At 41.1% G+C, this 22,568-nt stretch overlaps 4 protein-coding genes across 10 annotated transcripts in view; 3 read left to right on the forward strand and 1 right to left on the reverse strand.

The window, feature by feature from the left end:
- The first annotated feature begins 49 nt into the window (after window positions 1-49).
- tmem97 (transmembrane protein 97) lies at window positions 50-1,550 on the forward strand. Its single transcript, XM_042062887.1, has 3 exons — window positions 50-281; window positions 405-549; window positions 853-1,550. The coding sequence occupies exons 1-3, from the start codon at window positions 168-170 to the stop codon at window positions 1,125-1,127; spliced, it is 534 nt and encodes a 177-aa protein (XP_041918821.1). The 5' UTR covers window positions 50-167; the 3' UTR covers window positions 1,128-1,550.
- On the reverse strand, window positions 1,404-7,361 carry ift20 (intraflagellar transport 20 homolog (Chlamydomonas)). The gene is made up of 5 exons (XM_042062888.1): window positions 7,258-7,361; window positions 6,612-6,786; window positions 3,949-4,034; window positions 3,765-3,868; window positions 1,404-2,257 (listed from the first exon to the last, which is right to left on the reverse strand). The coding sequence occupies exons 2-5, from the start codon at window positions 6,736-6,738 to the stop codon at window positions 2,176-2,178; spliced, it is 399 nt and encodes a 132-aa protein (XP_041918822.1). The 5' UTR covers window positions 6,739-6,786; window positions 7,258-7,361; the 3' UTR covers window positions 1,404-2,175.
- tnfaip1 (tumor necrosis factor, alpha-induced protein 1 (endothelial)) lies at window positions 6,841-13,351 on the forward strand. Of its 5 annotated transcripts, none has more exons than XM_042062883.1 (7): window positions 6,841-6,960; window positions 8,658-9,013; window positions 9,167-9,336; window positions 11,235-11,318; window positions 11,457-11,509; window positions 11,620-11,815; window positions 12,322-13,351. In XM_042062883.1, the coding sequence occupies exons 2-7, from the start codon at window positions 8,773-8,775 to the stop codon at window positions 12,538-12,540; spliced, it is 963 nt and encodes a 320-aa protein (XP_041918817.1). In that variant the 5' UTR covers window positions 6,841-6,960; window positions 8,658-8,772; the 3' UTR covers window positions 12,541-13,351. The 5 variants fall into 5 exon arrangements, with proteins under 5 accessions (XP_041918817.1, XP_041918816.1, XP_041918815.1 ...); XM_042062882.1 differs by lacking the exon at window positions 6,841-6,960 and adding an exon at window positions 7,645-7,906; XM_042062881.1 differs by lacking the exon at window positions 6,841-6,960 and adding an exon at window positions 7,645-7,897.
- A 455-nt stretch (window positions 13,352-13,806) lies between these two features.
- sgsm2 (small G protein signaling modulator 2) overlaps window positions 13,807-22,568 on the forward strand; it is a 48,196-nt gene continuing 39,434 nt past the window's right edge. For 2 of the 3 annotated variants that reach the window (XM_042063048.1, XM_042063049.1), the window contains exons 1-2: window positions 13,807-14,265; window positions 19,200-19,275. In XM_042063048.1, the coding sequence (XP_041918982.1) occupies window positions 14,206-14,265; window positions 19,200-19,275 (136 nt within the window). In that variant the 5' untranslated portion in view covers window positions 13,807-14,205. The remainder of the gene's footprint in view (window positions 14,266-19,199; window positions 19,276-22,568) is intronic. The other variant, XM_042063050.1, reaches the window with a different exon arrangement.

Consider the following 22,568-nt stretch of genomic DNA (forward strand, 5'->3'; position numbering starts at 1 on the left):
TCAAATCAACTGAGAGAAAAAGCCAATTGAATGAAGGCAAAGCCACGCTATACAGTGAATGATCACCGCCCTTTTTCATTTGACCAGGAAGAATATTACAGCCTATTTTACATGTATTGTCTTTGGTGTAGCCTTGTCTGAGATTTCCAAACCCTTCTCCAGTCAAAATGGTTATTCGCATATTAGAGATAATTTATTTTTTGTATTTTGCCTCCCACATTCCAATAACTTTATTCATCGATTTCCAAGCCTTACTACCGGAGCATGTGTTCCCTCAAACGGTAAGTTTATTCTCAATGGATATTAGCCTAGGCCTGCATCTTTACGTCTTACGGTTTCATGTGATTTGTTTGTGTCGCTTGACAAAAAAAGTTAGGCTATATCTGTAACAACGTATTTTGCAGGTTAAACAATTAATGCGATGGTACGCCGCTGAATACAAAGATCCAATGATGCTGGACCCTCCTGTGTGGTTTAAATCCTTTATATTCTGCGAGGCTCTTGTACAACTGCCTTTCTTCCCTGTTGCTGCATATGCATTTTGGAAAGGTTAGTAATACTTGAAATAATGAACTATATCAGAAACGTTGTCAACCGGTTTTAAGTCGTTGCAGTGACTTTTGGGCTGGGAAATTAGATGAAACTGGGCTCCGATTTGCATTTACAGGCTGCCACCTAGTGGTACATTTACGATATTAAGTTCGTAATTTTTCTGTTCATCCTAAATTATTTCCTCATGTAACCAAGACGTACTCTATACGAGTATATTTCGTACAGTGTTTATTTTTGTTTATCTTGAATGTGTCTCTCTATTACAGTATAGTGGAGTATAGCATCTTCTCTCATTCACAGGAGGCTGCAAGTGGATCAGGACCCCAGCAATTGTGTACTCGACGCATGTGGCCACAACCTTAATCCCCATCCTGAGTTACGTCTTCTTCCATCAGTTCCCTCAGACCCCCTATCCTGGGCCTCAGACCATGCGGGAGCGGCTCACTCTAATGTCCATTTACGCGCCATACCTCATAGTCCCTGTTATGTTGCTATTAACGATGCTCTTCAGCTCTACATATACAGGGGCCTCTCAGGGAGGAAGGTCCAAATCGAAGTCTAAGAAAGTAAAATAGACGTCATGTCATAACTTCCTGTGTGTGACACACATGTGAATTTGTGATGTATTACTTACAACGATACAAAATTGGTTTAGAGCATGATCTATTTATAATTGTGGGATCTATAACAGCTCAGGTGTAGCTAGTGAGACGCCGTACAGGTAGTGAATAGATGGCAGTATCATAACACAATTGACTTTGCAGGTTTACAATTCACTCAGATTAGGCTTCAGAATTGTCTCCGACCACTGCACAATCAAAACTGTTCAAGAGAAAGACAATGAAAACATGAATCTGCAAAAGATTTATTCAAGTATATTTCACTATAATGTGAAATGTGTCTACATGTCATTACACATAAGACAGAGGGGATTTGTAATTTTTGTACAATTACTATTTATGCAATAAACAAAAGCAAAAAATGGTTGCAAATTTGAATGTTTGTAAACTTTCCTGAACTTTAAATGTCCCTCCTGAGAGCAATGTTTTTGGTGTGGTCCCATGAGTAAAACAAACAGTATGATGAAATGTACTGGAGTTATAATGGAATCTCTTACATTGGGGATTAGAAAGTACACATTATAATGAGGAAAACTGTATTCCATAAAGGTTTTGAATTTCAAAAAATTATTAACAGCAACATGCAAATACTGTAGTTTGTATTATTTTCCTCAGTGGTAAAAAACAATGTGCGCTTTACATCATAACCCCTCAGTATAAATAGTATAAATAAATTCCTCTATATATAAATAGTATTTATTATAAGATTTATATTTGCCTCTCTGATACATAATGGGGCAAATATATCACTAGTGGAATCCCTGCTATGCTCAAGCACTCAATGCTTGATAACATGGGGTGAAGGGGAGTTGAGATTTCTAATGTGTAAGTTTTGATAACTGATCTACTAGCTGTAGATAAGACAGAACTGAATACTTTTCTGTCTGAGGCCTCTTGGTATTCAAGTTTCACTGGGCTTGCCGTCCACAAATTAAGAATAAAACACAAAACAAAGACAAAATTAAAGTGGAACGCTGGAATCAATAGAACCTCCATGGTCTGGTCACTTCTGCAGAATAAACTGGTCTATGAACTCATTCTGTTCCGCTTCAACTTTACACAATGCCTCATATTCAATCCGGTACCTAGAACAGGAAGGTGAAAATAGTAGTGAAATGTTTAGAATTTATACCAAGTCTTTACTGAAGGTAAATGTAAAAAAACAAATATGCATTACAGTTTTTTTCAGTCACTAACAAGCGTTTGTCCAACCAGTTCTCACATTTTCAAAACTCTAAATACAATTAGCACAGCATCGGTCTTTTGTGGCCATACCATTCACACATTTCATGTCGTTTTCACACGATATGCAGTCAGTGAACACATTTCCACAATGCTTACATTTTCTTAACAGACAAGCTATACCTCCCAACAAAATTATGGATTGTTTTTGTAGCATTTACGAATGTTAACACACAACATCCAACAATCAACTGATAATAAACAAACAATTGAGTAATTGACACACAACTGATTTATGTTGGGTAAATTGGGCCAACCACAGCTGATTCCAGTCTGGCTTAGACTTAGTGGCAGGGGTTATTTTTTTCTATTACATTGACACTTATACAGTAAAAGGAGGACTTTGAGGAGGGATGTTTTTGGAAACAGAAAAAGACAAACACTGTAATGTCTGGGCAAGGAAGAGTAAGAGCAAGGGGCTCAGGAAGAAGAGCAGGTTCAGTGAGAGATGCAGTGAGAGGTGCAGGAGCAGTGAGAGGTGCAGGTTCAGTGAGAGATGCAGTGAGGAGCAGGGCCAGGGAAAAGAGCAGGCCCAAGGAGAGGGCAAGGTAGAGGTGTAAGAATGCGTGGTGGTGGCATTCCAAAGGCTGCAAGAACAGTTGTCAGTGATGAAATCCGTGCCACTATCATTGATCATGTAATCAATGCGATGTTGGAAAACATGTGGCCTAATCCTGAAGATCGCAGAGATTAGATACAATAATTTGTTGTTTTTTGTTCAGAATGCCCTTGTGTGTTTCATGGATATTTTGTGCACTGTAAGCAATACTGTAAAACTGTTCCTGTTCTATTATACTGTAAACAGTATTTCTACTGTGCCTCCTGTAGTAAGGGAAAAAAACGATTTGCTTTTTACTGGAATACTTTTGAATGTGAAAATTACATGTGGACATACAGTTCCCAACCAATAAATTTAGTGTAAAAACGGTGGATTGCATGTTTTACATGCAAATACCTGTAAAACTGAAACATAAAAGTCTATGCAGTTGTTGTAATGTCAACAATAGCCAGTATTTTGAAAACTGATGTACTTTGATTGACTGCATGTACCTTGTGAAGTGAAAACAAGTGTTATTCTTTGCCAGAATAATTTTATTTTGAGTCAGATTTCCAGTGTTTTGGTAAAGTTAGTGTGTGCAGAGAAAGATGTGTTCTATTTTGAAATTAAGAGTTAGTATATATTTAACATAGTATATATTTAAATGTGTTTTTGAGAAGAAGATTATCCATTTGGCCAATTGTGTTTTGTACTGTAGATGTGAGTCTATGTTAAGAGTTTAGAAGTATCTGAAGTATGGGTAAGCGCTTGTTAGTGATTGAAAAAAACTGTAATAACAATCAATGGTATACCTCTCAAGCTGCATCTTCTTCTCAGCAATTAGAGCCTGAAGTTGCTGCTGCTGGGCCTCTCGCTGCTTAGCCACAGATTTCAACAAGTTTCTGGCCCCAATAGCCTGCAAGACATGTGTATGTGTAGAGGGGTTTAGACAGCATTGCACTCATATGTAAATGACTGACATCACCTATTCCTTACCTTCATCTTCTCTGTCTCAGTCTCCTTGGAAAGTTCATCAACCAATTCTATTAGACCACCGACTGTTTTCTGGAACTGTCCAATTTCTGTTTTCCAAAATAAAGTGCAGTGTTGGGTCAGATTACTTTGAAATGTAACCCATTACTGAATACAGACCATATGTAATGTTTTTATAACTAACCACTAACGTAATCCATTGAATTACAAAATAATGCAACATAATCTGAATTCTTTTGGATTGCTTCAAAATAAAAGACTAAAACTTAAATTAAAAAAAGATAATGCCACAAAATTTCCCCCAAATATTATTTTTTTCTCTTGAAAGCAACACCTCTTTTTTCACCTTAAAATAACAGCTTCAAACTCATTTTGATCTTACACTTAAAATACAGAGAACAGCATGTCTGACATCGCCAATGTGCATCAAGAATGCCTGCTATTATACTATGTAATGCTGTCACTGGTAGGAGCAGGAGGAGGAGTATAGGAGCCTGGTGGAGGACTTGGTGCAATGGTGCAAACTCAACACTTCAAAGACCAAGGAGATGGTGGTGGATTTCCGCAGGTCTAAGCCCACTCTGCTACCAGTCTCCATTGATGGGGTCAATGTCGAGGTGGTAAGCACCTACAAGTACCTGGGTCTCCACCTGGACAATAAACTGGACTGGTCAGCCAACACTGACACACTCTACAAGAAAGGGCAGAGCAGGCTGTACTTCCTGAGGAGGCTGCGCTCCTTCAATGTGTGCAGCAAGCTCCTCAGGATGTTCTACCAGTCTGTTGTTGCCAGTGTCCTCTTCTATGCAGTGGTATGCTGGGGAGGAAGCACAAAGAAGGATGCGTGGCGACTTGACAGGCTGGTAAGGAAAGCTGGCTCTGTAGTGGGAGCTGAACTGGAGTGCATCACTTCAATATCTGACAAAAGGACCCTGAACAAACTGATCAGCATCTTTGACAATGAGTGTCATCCACTCCACAGCACTATTGTTAAGCAGAAGAGCCTGATCAGCTGGAGACTTCGCTCACTGCCTTGCACAACAGACAGACTGAGGAAGTCATTCATCCCCAGGGCCATTGAACTAGGGCTGGGCGATATGGACCAAAACTGATATCCCGATATTTTGGGGCTGATTGGCGATATACGATATCGATACGATATTGATATTTCAAACAGAAAGAGCGAAGTGCTTCATATTTTCACTCAACACAACAATTATGACAACACAGCCGGTTTTAATTATATTCATGATTATATTCATTAATTGCAAAAAGGTGTAAACAATAACATATACCAATAGGCATACAGTTGCTCTGAGGGCTGTGCAAATAACAATATTCGGTCGACCCTGATTGGCAACACAGGCCTACAGCTTTACAATAAAGGTAACACAAAACATAGGCTACCGTTAAAAGCCAATATAATAAACCAATTGGCATACAGATAGAGCTGTGCAAATAAGAAAAAAGTAGGCTACACAGCACATACCTGTTTGTAAATATTTAACTGCACAAGGACTGTTCAATGCATCACTTAATGGAAGAGGAGAAATAGATTTCTCCGCATAGTCTGTCTGCCTCTTCACCACCTCCATGTCTTGAACTGTCTGTCCACTAGCCACTTTACCATTGTCTTCTGCCTCACTGTTTGCATGCTTTATTAGCACATATGGACAACCCCTCCCTCCATGCCACAGCTGAACTGTGACCACACTTATACCTTTCTTAATATTGTTATTTATACATAGATATATGGACTTTATTCTAGCACTGTTTGACTTACTCATTTGCACCATCACCATGACACTCATTCACAAAGAGCACCTTACCTTACCTTATGCACAGAGGACCACAGGCTCAGTCCCTGCTTCAGTCATTGCAAGCGCACCTGATTGATTAATCACCCACTATGTGGATACTGTTTTTTAGAATTGATTTAGATTAAAGTTGTATTTAGTATAATTTGTATTTTAGTATATTATTTATCTTCTACAGTCCTTATTGCTTAGTTGTGTTTTTTTATATTATATACTTTTAATTACTTTTTCTGCTGTTAGTGAATGTGTGTGTTGTCTGTATGCTACTGTGACCTTGAATTTCCCCTAGGGATCTAGGGTTTTAGATGAATTGTGTGTCCCTTAGTGCTAAATGGGTACCCAGTACAAATGGCTTTAAAAATGGATGAAAAAGGGAATTTCTTCACTGGGCTCTAAATTAAAAGGCAAACCAAGCACAAAGTCTGTCATTACGTTCTTGTGCATGACTTATAGTCATAATGTTACATGTGAGCGTATTGACCAGACTCAATGTTTGTGTTTAAGGTCTTATCCATGGTTTTAAATTATCAAATTGATTTTGCCTTATTATTACATCATTTTAGTTAGATTTAAGACTTTGCCTATGAATCAAATGAGGGCCCAGTGAATTACTTACATTATTTCAAAACATCAGTGACGCCTGAACCTGTATGGCAATACACATATGCACACACACAATACACTTTTTTCCTAATGTAATCTGGTCTGCTTATGGTTGTTACTTTTTTGTAATTTGATTAAGTAATCCATATTACATGTTACTAGCTACCCAACCTTAAGTTTAATGCAATGCAAAGGTTAAGTTTAACAGTACCACTATTACTACTGATATTACCAAAGTGCACTTACTGTCGACAAAATCCTTGCATTCCTCCTTGAGTTCGGTGGTCTGCTGGCTCACCTCCGGTTCCAACACTCTTAGTTTATTAAGTTCATCAAAATGAAGGCCTGCTTCTTCCAGTGGATCTTTAGCCATGGCCTTAGGCCTTAACCCACTCTGGGTAATCTGATAGAACTTTAGATTCTGAGAAGAAACAGATTGTCACTAGGATACCGCTCTTGCCACAGGTCTGTTTACGTTGTGTTAGCTCATTAGTTTAGCATTCACATAGCTAACATTGGCAACGGCGCAATTTGTAATACCGTTAGTCAAATTCCGACATCTGAACTTCAGCTTACATGTAGCAACTTCAACTGAGTAAGTTTTACTACCTCTAACGATACTAGTTTCCCATTGATTTCTCGGCAAATTAACGTTAGTAAAAATAATCTTTCATTGCTAACTAGATATGGCAAGGCGATGTATTTGGCCAGCAGGCTTCGTGGAAGAAACAGCGATAACGTTAGCTAACGTTAGCTATGCAAGCTAAATTTAAGGTTAACTATTAAATATTATGACAGCGTTGGCAATATACAGGTTATCGGCGTTCAGTGTGCGCAACAGTACATCAACAATTACTGTGTCAGTCCATGGATAAATATGCCCATATCCTACCTTTATATTTGACTTGAGTATGTGGCACTCTGGAATCTGTTCAACAAAGTCCTCCACTTCAGCTGCAAATGCTGCTAAGGCGACGGTCCAGTCTACTAAACTTTCTCTCAACCATATGGGGGTTTATTTCTTTCATTTCCCACTAACTATGACATATGTGGGGATTCTAGGTGGACTAAATCATATTATACATCATTATAAATGTGTTCCGACATTAATGGAACAAAATTGTGTTTAATACATTTATTACAATATTGTATTAAGTATTTAGTTGCAAATAAATACCCCTAGTATAGCACGAACCATTTCTATAGGCGATACCAACGCAAAACCAAAACATATGAAGCATTTCTCTAGTTAGATGTATGTTTATTTTCTTTAATGCTGAACGAACTTCGCGCAAACAATCAGTGTAACTGAAATGTCTTTAACATCACATTGATTTAATATATTTCAGCTTATTTTCTAACTTTTGCCTCCCGTGGAACGAAAAGCCCACAACCGGAAACGTAAAACTCCTCGTTGGGATTTGTAGGAGAAATGTCGTTTAAAGAACTACAAAAACAACTTTCGTCAAACTGCGAACCAACAAGTTGACTTGTAATCTCGACTTTCGAACACTTCAAACGAAGTGAGATATGTAAGTTAAGTACGTGTGGTCATTTAATTAGATATTTCATGTATGAAAATACATACCCAAATGTACTGATGTCTGCCCATAAGTTAGGCAGATAACGTTAGAAGCTAGGCGCAGTAAATTAGCTAACCTGATATTGTTAGCCAACTTTAGCTAATGCTAGTTTGTTGTTTTACCTGTCTTGTTGGCTTAATGACATGTTGAACTGGCTAATAATGAGATAAGAGTAGTATGTTGTACTTGGCTTGGTCAGAGTGGCCTTTTGTCCTCCCATTCTACATAATGTTATTTCGTAACGTTAAAGGTCGGAAACTGGTAAATTAACTTTTAACAGTTAACACTCCCAACTTGTAACTTGGCCCAAATGAACGATAGCATCCCATTTTAATGAAATGCAGCGTTGTGTTATTATTCATTGTTGCATCCGACTCCGCCAATATGGGGAATAAGCATAACATCAGCAGTGTAAAAGCAACATCTTTCAACAACTTTGGCCTTACATGAAGCTTATGAATGTACTTGGCTTTTTTAGAGTGGTAGTAAATCCTCATCTTCAAGCAAGACAACGTTGTTTCATTAGTAGGATATTGTCACAATACCTATCCCCATACCTTGTTGTGAATGATGTCGTGAACTAAGCTACTCTTACTTCAGATGAAGGTGTGCTGAAATACTCATTGCGCCAATAAATGATTAAGGTCTCTTACAGTTCACAATGTTAATTTTTTCACGTTATCACTTCTGTTCTGTCCTGTGTGCGTAGATATGAGCAGCTTCTTCAGCAGACACAGGCTCTGACAGCCTCCCCAGTAGCAGTCACCACGGCGGGAGACATCAGGCCCATCGTCTGCAGGGTGGTTATCTACCTCCAGAGGGACATGTCCGCAGAGGGCTGCCTCCACTCTCTGCAGACGGGGCCACTAGTACCTGTGTCGTCCATCACCTGTCCCAAGACAAAGACCTGCAGCTACCGGGGGGCCGTTGGCCCCGGCAATAAGTATGTTCGGCTGAACGTCGGAGGCACCCTTTTCTATTCCACCTTGCAAGTGCTCACTAAGCAGGACTCTTTGCTCAAGACCATGTTCAGTGGCAAGATGGAGGTGTTCACAGACAAGGAGGGTAAAGTTGTGCACTATAATCAATGCAACTACAAACAAAGAGATTTGCATTATGAAAGTATTCTTTTTGCCTTGTCGTTTCTAAGCAAACACCTTACCTGACAAATGTTTCAGCATCTCAGATTTCATCAGTGTTTGGATGTTTTGTGCTTAGGCTGGATCCTCATTGACCGCTGTGGGAAACACTTTGGCGCCATCCTGACTTACCTGCGGGATGGCAGTGTCACCTTGCCCAAGAACCGGCAGGGCATCATGGAGCTGCAGGCCGAGGCCAAGTATTACCTCATCCAAGGCCTGGTGGACGTGTGCCAGAGAGCTCTCCAGGTTGGTGTGTGACGGATGGCCTGTCTGTGACCATGTGACAGACAAAGAGATGGAGAGACCGAGAGAATGGTTAAGCCTCCACTCATACTTTCCTTTTAGGCTGAAAAATCCTTCTGTAGTTGGCATGATATTTTGGGCAGGGATTATGCCATTTTAATGGAGTAGATATGGGCAATCATTACTGAATGCAGTGTTTAAAAAAAAAAAGTGACATCAGCCTAACATCAGCCCTTGTACCATTTTGGACCCCGTTTACACGAAGGGAAAACGCAGATACTTCCTTGCGGTTTGGCCTCTCGTTTACACCAAAACCCCGTTTTTATCATAGAAAACGATTATTTCTAAAACCTCCGGCCAAAGTGGAGATTTCTGATAACGCCGGTTATGTGCTGCCGTGTCAACTGGGATAAACGGCGTTTTAGTTTCTTAAACGTCACATTATGCGCCAGAAAATCCTTAACGTCATGTGAGCACCTGATGTTTACAGTTTCTTTGGCTACTGATCAGGATTATCATGGATGCTGTTAAGGTGCTACTAATTTTTACTTTTGTGCAAACGCTTCTGGCCTGTTTGCATTTGCAACAACTGCTCTACATGGAGGAGCAGAGGCGAAGGATTGCACGGAGGTCAGCATTTTTACTGCTCGTGTTAGTCGTTGGTGTCGATTCTGAGGATTTTGATTGGCCAGCATGGCTTTATTCCTTTCCCTACACTGCCACCCATAGGTTTGGCATAGTTATTATGGCGCTCGACAGCGTATTTATGCGGGTTGATGTAAATGACAAGTTTTTTTAAAACAATGTTGTGTGCACGATGTTATTATTGAAAACGGAGGGGGGGAAATATTTGTTTCTCTAAATACCCGGCTATGTGTAAATGTGGCCTTGAAGGCTACAGATTTAACTAGAAAATGTAATTTCGAGGAAATTACCAGTGCATGAAAATATAAACATACTGTATATTAACATAAAATGCCAAACAAAGTTTTATTTGGAAACAGTTGGCAGGAGTCATAGTTGATAACAACTGACAGTTGAAATGGCTGAACAGTTAAATAGTTGAGTAGTTTAAATAGTTAAATTATTTAATAGTGAATTATTGTAGTGAGGACATTTATTTTGAAACAGTTGTGGGCAGAGGAAATAGTAGTCTTAAGAGAGCCAGATTGTATGCTTAAAGCCTGAGACAGAGTATAGTTTAAAAGTTGAATGTAGATAGTGTAATGGATGTTGATAGACAGAAAGTTGAATGGATGTTGATAGACAGATTGTATAATGGATGTTGATGGATAGTTTTAATGGGTGGATGAGTGAATGGTTTGAAGAGGATGAATGGATAGAAAGTTGGATGGAATGTGCCTTATATCCTTGTAGAATGGAGAGACACAGAGAGTTGGCCTAGTTAAGCAGAAAGCAGTTGATACAGGTGCAATCAGTTTAACTGGCCCTTTGATGGGTCCTAGTTGAGCAGCTGGAAGTTGATACAGGTGCAAATCAAGTTAATTAGTCCATTGTGATGTCATAGTGCTAATGTAAAGTCTATGGGGAAAAATAAGCTTGTTTTTTGTTAATATCTCAAAAAGTATAAAGTTTACAAAAGTGAAAAATACATTCCCCACGTGTCCTTTTCAAGACCAACGTTACAAAGTTTGAACAAAGTTTCTACGTTAAACGGTTATAGCTGAATTAGACGCAGAAATTTGGTGGGAAGAGTAAGAAGAAGAAGAAGAAGAAGAAGAAGACGACTTCGGATAACAGAACAGTGCATTTTCATGCACTGTAATTAGACAAGTCACTTTTCTGGAATGAGATAAATGGCTTGTTTATTGTTGCTGATATAAAGCTGGTGGTTTTTCTGTTGTGCTCTCTGGAAATTGCCTGTTTGCTCTGACCGACAGGACAATAAAGAGAAGGCTGTCTGTGTCATCCCGGTCATCACCTCGCCAAAAGAGGAGGAAAGACTAATCCAAGGCTGCACCAAGGTGAAGGAGGGCGCACAGCCTTTGAGAATTGAATCCGCAAATGTTGGGATTCAGTAAGGCATCTATGACCTGAAATGACAAAGTGTTCCTTCTCTGGGAAAACCACTGTTTGACATCTGTTACTTCTCTTTCATCCAGCCTGTTGTGAAACTGCTCTACAATCGAAGCAACAACAAATATTCTTACACAAGGTAAAAGGACGCAAGAATACCACAACGTTAGACTTTCTTTCTTCAGACTGTTTTTTCATAAGCATGTAAAATTGACTTAACAAATAACACGTAACCTTTTTTTTCCACAGTAATTCAGATGACCATCTCCTTAAAAACATTGAGCTGTTTGAGAAGCTGTCCCTGAGCTACAACGGTCGCGTTCTCTTCCTGAAGGACGTGATCGGTGATGAGATCTGCTGCTGGTCCTTCTATGGACAGGGTCGCAAGCTGGCTGAAGTCTGCTGCACGTCCATTGTCTACGCCACTGAGAAGAAGCACACCAAGGTAAGATGGGCATCTTGTGGACTCCACAACACAAACAAGTTGTTCTTATGTAAATGTAAATCAGGTTTCTAGGCCAAGTATACTTGCGAATAAAAGGAATTTGGTTTCTGCATTAGTGAATTAGTGAACACACAGTGAGGTGAAGCACACACTAACCCGGAGCAGTGAGCTGCCTTGCTACAGCGGTGCTCGGGAAGCAGTGAGGTGCCTTGCTCAAGGGTACTTCAGCCGTGGATGTGGGCATGGGAGAGCAGTGCTCAACCACTTCCCCCACCCACATTTTCCCTACTGGTCAGGGATCGAACCGGCAACCCTTTGGTTACAAGCCCAAAGCCCTAACCAGTAGGCCACGGTTGCCCCAAATGAAAGGGCATTTTAATAAAGGAGACAGTGGTGTTTGCTCACACGTGGGTTTAGTCACTGGTTGACCTGCTTGTTTTTGCTGTGAGACCTCCGTTTAATTGATGTGTTTAATTGTATGTGTGTTTGTATGTGTGTGCGTGCAGGTGGAATTCCCTGAGGCTCGCATCTACGAGGAAACGTTGAACGCGCTGCTCTACGAGACGCTCCCGGTGCCAGACACCTCGCTCCTGGAAGCCACGCGCCGCCGGGCCCACTGCTGCTCCCACAGCGAGGACGACGAGGCCGTCGAGGTGAGGGAGCGCGTGCGCCGCATCCACATCAAGAGATACAGCACCTACGACGACCGACCTCTGGGACACTAACGGCCCAAAAGAAGAACGGAAGCAGTGCCTTAAACTCTTTTACCTGTGCCTCCGTTGTCTTCACTATGCCACTAAAAACTTACGACCGCAAACCCCAGCAATCCAGAATCAACTGTTAACTGGAAGGCCAGCAGGAGGTGATTTCTGCTGTTGCTTGGGGTGCTGTTTTCAAATCACTGTGATCTTGTCAATGTTTTTATTTTATCTTTTGACTTTTTGCTGATATTATTCAATGTGGGTATTTTCATCCACAAAACTGCACAATGATATTGCAATACAATCCACATAGCACACTATACCTAATATGTCTAACTGTTATATGTCTGTCTCTAATCAGGTGAGTGACTTCCGTCGTTGTTGTTCACCTATGAGTGTCAAATCATGTACTCATTGAGGATTACCGTTCTACTTTTATTTCATTTTTTTTTTTTATTATTTTCAATTCCATAATACATCATACACTATGTTCAGATATAATAGCCCCAGAGATTCAAGATGAATTTTTGAAAGAACACAAAGATGTGAACTATGTGGAGTGGCACCTGAATGTCCAAACTTCTGCCAATACACAAAGACCATGTCTAAAGGCTACTGTCAGATTGGTTACCATGTGAAATTAGTGACTTACTGTGGAATCTAAGATTGTGTTTTACTTCATATTTATTGTAGGTAGTGAATATGCAGTGGTTTTGGTCATAGGGATTTCAATAAGGCTGACATGCTGAAGTGAACTGGGCTCCCATAAATTACAAGACCATGTTAATGAATTGCACAATAATAATTATTATAATAATAAAGAATTGCTACAAAATTGTGTTACTGTTCCGCTTTTGCGGTGTACATCATAAACACATTATACTATTAAAAACTAGACGATAATTTCAAGGCCACCAATGTCTGAGATTCTGAATGTACCACAGGTGGGCGCAATGGATGTGGGCTAACTGTTTTCACTGCTCTATGCATGCAATCTCAGAATCCGTAAAATCTGTACCTACTCTGCAGGGAGATTTAAAGATCCCAATTCCGCATACATTTTCAATCTGACTCCCTATTTGATCTACTTTGATCTAATGCAGCTGTTAGACAGAAGTCTAGTTTTTCCATCTGATTTGAGATGTTGGTAATTTTATGACGAAAATGGGATGATTTAGGACAAAAGCAAGGCGGGGTTGGCTAACAAACCACTCATCTCACGTTTGGTGTTTTTGTATGATGCTTGCCATAGATAGCCTCCATTTTTGTTGTCAACTAATGTTTTGTCTACTGTAGCGCTTCGTGTAGTGTAATTTTGGGTATACAAGCAAAAGCTGTTTACATCTAAAGCCAGTATATCTATATTCATTCTTGACAGAAATAGGTGAGCTAAAAATAAGTCGCCTGTCAATGGTGAGCGGCTTGTGGCGTAAAGTGCGTGAAGTGATTTAGCCCATTGATCAACAGTGGCTCAGAGGCGGGTCTCGCAGTAGTGGCGTCATTCTGAAGGAGCCGAAGATGGCTCCGCGATGCTCTACAGCGGTTTGTGTATGCGTCAACGCTCATCTGTCAAGACCCACATTTATGTGAAAAGGAAGAAGGAAAACTGAAACAGTAGAGGGACAGAGACGCACAGTCGGTGTTAAACAGCGTGCACTGCCTGTTCTGACCGACCAACACCGAGCAGCCATGGGTTCGTCCACAGATGAAGAATTTAAAGAAAAATTACTATGGAATGTGAAAAGAGAGGTGAGTGGAAAATTTTACAGCCATTATAATTAGTGCAACTCTTAACAGGGAGGACGTCATGCATGTAAAATCTGCAGTGGGGTGATCCTGACAAAGCATTATAGCCATATCCTCAATATGGTCTCACTGCAAAATTAGACGTTGCGCGCATTGCTGTTTTCACTGGAAGATATGTTTGAACAAACTAGTCGTTCTGTGTTCAGTTGTGAATAGTGGTGTTTTAATTGCTTTGTTTCACACATGAATGCTATAGCCTACTCGTGTTGAACCAGTTACCTGTGGAGTCAAGGGCAAAGGGGATTCCAGTAAGTTAAATTTAATAGGCCTGGCTGGATGTGGGAGCTACATACATATGTGATAGTTATGCGAATTGGTGTTTACTAGGGAAAAAATGTCTTGTACGAATACAGGCCACGGTGTTGTTCTTTTCAGTAGGGTTTTTGCCCGACAGGCGCGCATAACTTAGCCTCCAAATGGATCCAAACATTCTCCCATGACAGACTACACATGTATGTCTTCCATCAGTACGTTGCATTGACCATCGAAGAAGCGTTCGGGCAGTGGGTATGGTAGCCTAAACATCTGGGAATTTAGAGATGATCTGCAGAGCTTGAATCCTACATGACCCTTTCTAACTTACCCACCAAGGTTCGCCCCTTGGTCTTGTGTGCACTGAACCTCCAGTGTAAACAAAGCATGAAAGCAGCCTATTCATTGTGAACCATTGTCTTGTAGATACATATAGTTTAATATAATTTTGAAAAGTGAAGTAATGAAGAAAACTTACAGCTGAGAAGATGTAGGCTAGAGAAGTAAATACTGTATAATGGTGAAGTTGGAAGAAGGTTTTTAAGGCTGGGATGTCCGGGTTAGTTTAATATTTCAAATGAGTGCATCTGTAAAGGTCACAATAACATTATCAGCTGTGGCAGTTTGCTGTGGCAATTTTGAGAACAAATGAGAAAATACATGCTTTAAATGATGACAGACAGCTAAAGAAATTCAAAATATCTGTTACTGTCAGTTTTGCCCATTACCACAAACTGTGATGTTTTAACTTTCTGCTTAAATAGAATAGTTCTCTCACAGAAATTGTGAGAACAGTTTTATGTTGATATGGTTATGCATTAAGCAGTTTTGTGCAACAAAACTTGCCACAATCTAATCTGATGTCACCAGTGGGGTTATTTTCATATTGCATGCCTTATGATTAATCTGCTGCTTACCAATCCCAACTAAATATTGGTGAGACCCTTCAAGAATGCTATTGAACATTAGTACTTACATGACTATGTTATTACTGTTCAACTAATGGAACAGTAGTCAGCAGACTTTTCTATTCAGCTAATATCTCCATTAAGTCTAGGTGAAATCGTTCAGAAAATCTTACAACCATCCATTCCTCACACTAAGAGATCTCTTTATTTATTCATTAAGACAAAAGGGCAAGCTCAGGGTATGATTCATTAGAGCTGGTTTGAGCCTCCTTGCTTCCATGATGTATGGCTTATCTTGGGCATTATATCTGGCCTCGATAAATAATTGAGACAGTGAATGATCTGCAACTGGAAATAGAACCTTTAATTTTGAACCAGGCTGTCTGCCGAGATCCATCTTATTGGACCATCTCAAAACTGATAGAAAAATGTGGACCAGTAGAATACAGACATCCAACCAGTGTGTTCATGCAAAGGGATTTGTGTTGAACAAAGAAATGAACTGTTAATGCAGTTCAGTTTCCTGTGTGTATAAAGTTTTAAAGCGACAACACAACGAGTCATGCGGAAGGTTTTACAATCACATATCTAGATCTTGATGGCTGATTTCTGTGAAAATGCAACTTCCTATTAACAAATTGTTATCCTCCCCTTAAGACTGCTGTTATGAAGTGTAATGATGTTTGGTACACAACCAGACCCAGTGCTCATCCCTCATGACTAGGTGGACATAATGTTTTCAGAATGATCTCCTCATTGGATTAATGCACAATTATATCATCTGTTGTGCTTGCCACACCTAAAAGGGCAAAATCCTCTGTTGGCTGTTACTACATTTCAGCAAAGACATAGCTTACAAATCACAGCATTTGGGTCTGCTGTGTGTTACATGTAGCCTCATGTGAGGATTGACTTTTGGCCAACAAAAAATAAATAAACCTTTTTGTGTGTGAAACATTTTGCACCGAGGATACTAAATGGCACAGAAAGCACAGCCTTGCATCACAGGCGCTCAGTGTGCTCGAGGTTTTTGATCCCTGTCTCTTTAAGCCGCAGTCAGCCACCTTCCCGTTGCCTAGCAACTGAAAGCATCAGCAACTACCTAAGAAGTTAAATTGCATCAATTGACGAATAATGCTGCTGCTGCTCCCAGCAAACTCGGTCATAGATGGCTCTTTCTGAGGGGAAGAACAAGCCAGTGTGTGTCCCTGTGCACTGATTTTCCATCATGGGGCCTTTGATATAGAGCATGCCCTTCTGCTCCAGAGGGAGATTCATTTTAACCTTTCAGGCATGGCAAATGTCTGTGTTTCTGATTAGATGTGCACGTGATGTGTTGCCTCTGGTCAGCTCAGCTCGTCTCCTACAGCTGCCTCTTCTGGAGGCTCCCTTTAGTGTCCGCTGTGGTTTCGGCTAATGGCTCGCGCTGGTTATTTCCCAGAAGAGCCGCATGCTGCCGCTGCTGTTGGCTGCGCGTACTCATGATCTGATTCATAGCTGTCACTACTGAGACCACCTCGGTCTAGCACGGAAAAGCCCTGCATGATGTTAGCATCCATCTCTGTCTTGAAGACACTGTCTTCTGGAGGACCATTAGGGAGAGAGCAGAGATTTTAGTGGTCAGTTAAAGCAAATCAGTAGGCCTATGTATTTCTGAGAGGGTGTGTGAGTGTTTGTGTGTGTGTATGTGTGTGTGTGTGTGTGTGTGTACATAACAGCGCATTACATTCTCTCCTCCTTCATCATTTCAAGCAAGAGTTCCCTTCATCTAATGCTAGTTTTCCCCTGAGTATTATGTCTGACAGAAACACAGACAAGTATCCTTGGCAACAGTATCATTGGTTAAATTGAATAGCCTGTGTTTGGAATTACAGGGTTTATGCCCAATAATTCACCAACTCAAATTCATGATATCTGCGCCTGCAACAAGTGTGTTTTCTGGTGCAGTAGTCTGGCGTTTCTTGTGCGGGGGTCTAATTTACTGTCACGCTCTGTGCTGCGAGTGGGCCGCGTGGGTCGTCGTGATATTTTCTGAACTCCCCGGTTTGCCCTGGGCTCAGAGACTGACAGAGCTGTGATAGTCCCTTATCACCCTGCTCTAATAAACCATAAGTAATGACTTCATTAATGTCATTGTTACCACGGTCAGCTCAGCAGGAGAATAGGATTTAACACCACTGAATCCTGACGCCTCCTCTCTTCAGATCTGGGGGCTGCGAACCATTCCTTACAGCCGAGTGAGGATGTATGTGTGTGTTGTGGTGGGGGAGTTATCTATCTGAATCTGACTCGAGCCTTACATTTGTGTCTACATTTTCCCCGTTGCAGTGCTTTTAATTGGTTTGAAGGTCGGCGTGTAGACTCTGATCTGATTATTGTCAGTTGTGAATGTCAGCACCCGTGTTTGATTTGTTAATACTCTGCCAGGCATTTAGCCCAAATGGCTAAGATCAAAATAGTTGTGTAAACAGCATTTGAGGCTCATTCTTGTAACATATTATCTCTGTAAAACCATGCATAAAGGTTAGGGGAAATTTCATTATGGTTCTGTGGTTATTTTGTGCATTGAGCATGTTACCCATGCTTCGTTCGAAAAGCTCCTTAACACGCTCGTCATTTGTACTTTTCAAACCAAATATCAGAAAGAGAGAGTGCAAAAATATGGACTGTTTATATGGACCAAGATTAGTATGTACATGTATGGGAAAATACATGAGAATTGTCATCAAAAGAAAACAATGATGGCATCAACACAGGAAAAAAAACATTTCTCCATGACACTGATGGCTTGAAGAGGACCAGCCTTCCTTCAGTTGACAGAGTCAACACTGAGCAGATCTGATTTATTTAATGAATGATGAGTCAGTACTGACCATGTGCTGTGTAAGTTGTAAGTTTGCTTGTTTCCAATGAGGGGCTGGGGGGATGGGATCATTTAAATCACTTGGAGAATACAAGGGCTTGTCACGACCATCCCAAGACCATTAATCAACACAACAGCAGTTATTCTGCATTTATCGATTGTCAATAATTTCTAAGACATTTGTTTTTGGCTTTGTATGCAAACGTATTTGGTGTGAAGACAGCTTCGGCAGTCCCCAGAAATTGACTCCTCAGTCAAAACAGTTCTATTGATCTTGAGCGTATTGTGCAGCGTCTGCGTAGACATCTGTTCCGAATCCTCAACCAAATCTCATTGAAACGAGTGGTTCCTACAATCCAAGCCTGCTGCGTTGATCACGGTGGATTGATTTGTACTATGCAAAGTCCTGTGGCCCCTCCAAGCCTTGATAGACACTTCCTCGACCCCACACCAGTCAACGGTCCAGTCAACGGTCCAGTCTCACCACTCCCCCTCAGGCTGTCAGGGAACTGTGTGGCTTCAGCCAACGTAACACCTAGTAGACTTTCAAAAGTTTGCCATATCACCAACACCCCAATTAAATAGCTCATGTAGTTCAATTACACCAACAAGTCAGGGGAGCGAGAGAGAACAGTGATTAATTACTGAAAGGACGATTAAATTCCAGCGAACGACCAAGCCTGTCAGTCTAACTGTGTGCACTACCCAAGAAACCTGTCCACGAGGAGTCTCATCTCGTTCCATCAAGTTTATCTGCTCAGTTAATTATTCTCTTGTTCGTCATTATACCTGACAGTGTTTCTGGGAATGATGATTTTGTGACCTCAGTGTGTATATCTCTGTCTTTGGCGCAGGTGAAGCAGATCATGGAGGAGGCAGTGACTAAGAAGTTTGTGCACGAGGACAGCAGCCACATCATAGCACTTTGCAGTGAGTAGTCTCAATTGGCCCCATTTCCTCCTCGGAGTCGGCCACCATTCAGACCACCTTCCATTTACTCTCTTTTCACACCACACCAATACTCACACACACACCCCGCTGTCTCTCTTACACACACACTCATACACATACTGCAAAATGATGTGATCTCACCAACAACTCCCCAACCCACCCCCTTGACGTCAATCAATCACCCCTTCTGTGTGTGCGGGCTTGAGTCAGGTTTCTTAAGCACGCTGGCATAGGGAGACCAATTTGAAGAGACTTCATTGAGAGAAATCGTGAGATCCACCAGAGCTGGCCGTCTGCCAGTGGAAAGGTTGATGTGGCCAACGTCCAACATGTGTGACTGACTCAGAGCCCCCCCCCACACACATACACACTCCAATGGACACACACGTACACACACAGGTCCAGAGACACGCCTGGATTTCCTCACATTACGTCAACCCAGAGCAAAGAGTATGCGGAGACCCCCACCGGATAGATTTCTCATGGCTGTCTGCGGTGAATTCAATTACCTGGCCTGTCCTTGGCAGTGCGCATTACGTCAAAGCACCCAGCCAGCACAGCCAGCCAACAGACGGGATGGCCTCCCTCAACCTCCAACTCCAGTTTTTATTTTGATACGCACAAAACACTTGACACAAGGGCCACTGTCTGTCATGCAGGAACCCAACATTCACTTCCTGATTGACCTGTTGTGCAGGGCAAACCACAGGTTTAGTCATTTACTCAAGGAAATAAGAGACAGAAAAATTCTACTGTACTGGAGAAAAAGAGACAAAGAGGTCTCTTTTCTCAGAAAGATGTTTTACATTCTGAAAAATATGACATTACTAGTTATCCTCATGTGAACTATGACCATAAAGTTACAAGCTATGATATTTCGTTTTATCATCTCTGGACAGAAAAATGAGACATTATATTAGCAGACTGCCTTTCAGTCATTTGTGGGTGGCAAAGTCACTTTATGGTGTGGCAAGCTAGGTGAGCAAAAATGTTTAACAAAATTCAGTTCACATTTGCATTACATAGTATATCAGTACAATCTCTTTTGTAGAAGTCTGTTTAGCAGGGAGCATAAATTGGAAAGAGAATCCACTTAGCCCTTATTCGATGACTACATTTACAGTGCATACGGAAAGTATTCAGTGCTTCACTTTTTCGTTATGTTACAGTGTTATTCCAAAATGGATTCAATTCATTTTTCCCCTCAAAATTCTACACACAATAGCCCATAATGATAACATGAAAAATATTTGCTAATTCATTAGAAATAAAGAACGAAAATATAATATGTACATAAGTATTCACAGCCTTTGCTCAATATTTTGTTGTGGCATCTCATCAGACCAGAGAATTTTGTTTCTCATGGTCTGAGAGTCTTTCAGGTGCCTTTTGGCAAACTCCAGGCGGGCTGCCATGTGGCTTTTTACTAAGGAGTGGATTCCGTCTGGCCACTCTATCATACAGGCCTGATTGGTGGAGTGCTGCAGCGATGGTCGTTTTTCTGGAAGGTTCTCCTCTCTCCATAGCGGAACCCTGGAGCTTTGTCAGAGTGACCATCGGGTTATTGGTCACCTCCTTAACTAAAACCCTTCTCCCCCGATCACTCAGTTTAGAGAGACGGCCAGCTCTAGGAGGAGTCCTAGTGGTTCCAAACTTCTTCCATTTATGGATGATGGAGGCCACTGTGCTCATTGGGACCTTTAAAGCAGCAGAAATGTTTCTGTACCCTTCCCCAGATCTGTGCCTCGAGACAATCCTGTCTCGGGGGTCTACAGACAATTCCTTTGACTTCATGCTTGTTTTGTGGGCTGACATACACTGTTAACTGTGGGACCTTATATAGACAGGTGTGTGCCTTTCCAAATCATGTTCAATCAACTGCATTTACCACAGGTGCACTGAAGAAACATCTCAAGGATGATCAGTGGAAACAGAATGCACCTGAGCTCAATTTTGAGCTTGATCACAAATGCTGTGAATACTTATTTACAAGTGATTTCTTCATTTTCTATTTTTAATACATTTGCAAAAAATCTCAAACAAACTTTTTTTAAATTGTCATTGTGTTGGGTGTTATGTGAAGAATTTTGAGGAACAATGTAATCCATTTTGGAATAAGGCTGTAACATAGCAAAATGTGGAAAAAGTGAAGCGCTGTGAATACTTTCTGTATGCACTGTATTCTGGTTGGCCTCCAGGTTTAAATAATATTTTTGGATGCACAGATTAAATCCTTCTTTCAATACATAGTCTCCAGAGCAGTTTTGGCTGTTGCTCTTGTGCTTACAAGTGGAAGATGATACATTTGAACAGCCATTATTACAAGCACTTGGCCATCTGATCTCTGAAGCTCCTCTTTCATTAATATTTAAACACTCCCAAGTCATTACTCTGCAATGCAGAAAAAGGCAATAGCCCATGCTAACTAATCCTAACCTAAAGCCGTGTTTTAAAAAATATGTTTGTGAAAGCTGTAATTGAATGATCTGTTGAACTTTGTCAAGGTGAAGAACTGACCGACTAGAATCGGTTAGTATTGACTTTCCCTCTTTATCTGATTTTACTGTAGGCTGCTGTAATAGCCTCATCTCATGTGCATTCATTCTGCGTTGCAGCTAGCCTAGAAATCTAGACGCGCCCCTAGCGGCAGCTGCCAGGGCTAGTCTAGCAACTCTCCGTTGGCTTGTGAGCTCCAGAAATCGAAACTTAATCAGGCATTGAAATCGTGTATAGAGTCGTTTGGTGGGCTTAACATAATGATTGATGGCAGAGTTGCAACGGTTTGGCTTGAATTCCCTGCTACTTGAAAACAAATATCCTATTGCGTCCTATTGCGTGCAGAGGGGATTTGAAAGACAACTGATTATCCCGCCCCTCGGACTGAGCACTGCGAACGGTGAGTGCCCAGACCCTACATTTGAATGTGGGTCTGGCTCGCCAGGCTACGTTGCAGCCTATAGGCTGCCATAATCTATCTGTATCTTTTCAGAGATGAAATTCTGCAGATATACTGTATATGACCTAAACCCGGATACCCAAAAGGTTTTGTAGGACATCTTGTACTTTTACATTTGGTAGACGCTTTTATCCAAATAGACAAGCTTCTGTCAGACTTAGCTTTTCTCACAGATTGGGTTTCTGCTGTTTGCACCCAATATGTTTGTGATTTCTGGCAGCCACAGTGCCAGAAGCCCCCTGTGAAAGGAGTTGCCGCTGAATCAGTCCTACTATCAAGCACGCGGAGGCTTAGAGCCGGCTCAGACCACACATAG

This window comes from Alosa sapidissima, chromosome 15, assembly GCF_018492685.1.
Source record: "Alosa sapidissima isolate fAloSap1 chromosome 15, fAloSap1.pri, whole genome shotgun sequence".
In the NCBI taxonomy this organism is placed as follows: domain Eukaryota; kingdom Metazoa; phylum Chordata; class Actinopteri; order Clupeiformes; family Clupeidae; genus Alosa; species Alosa sapidissima.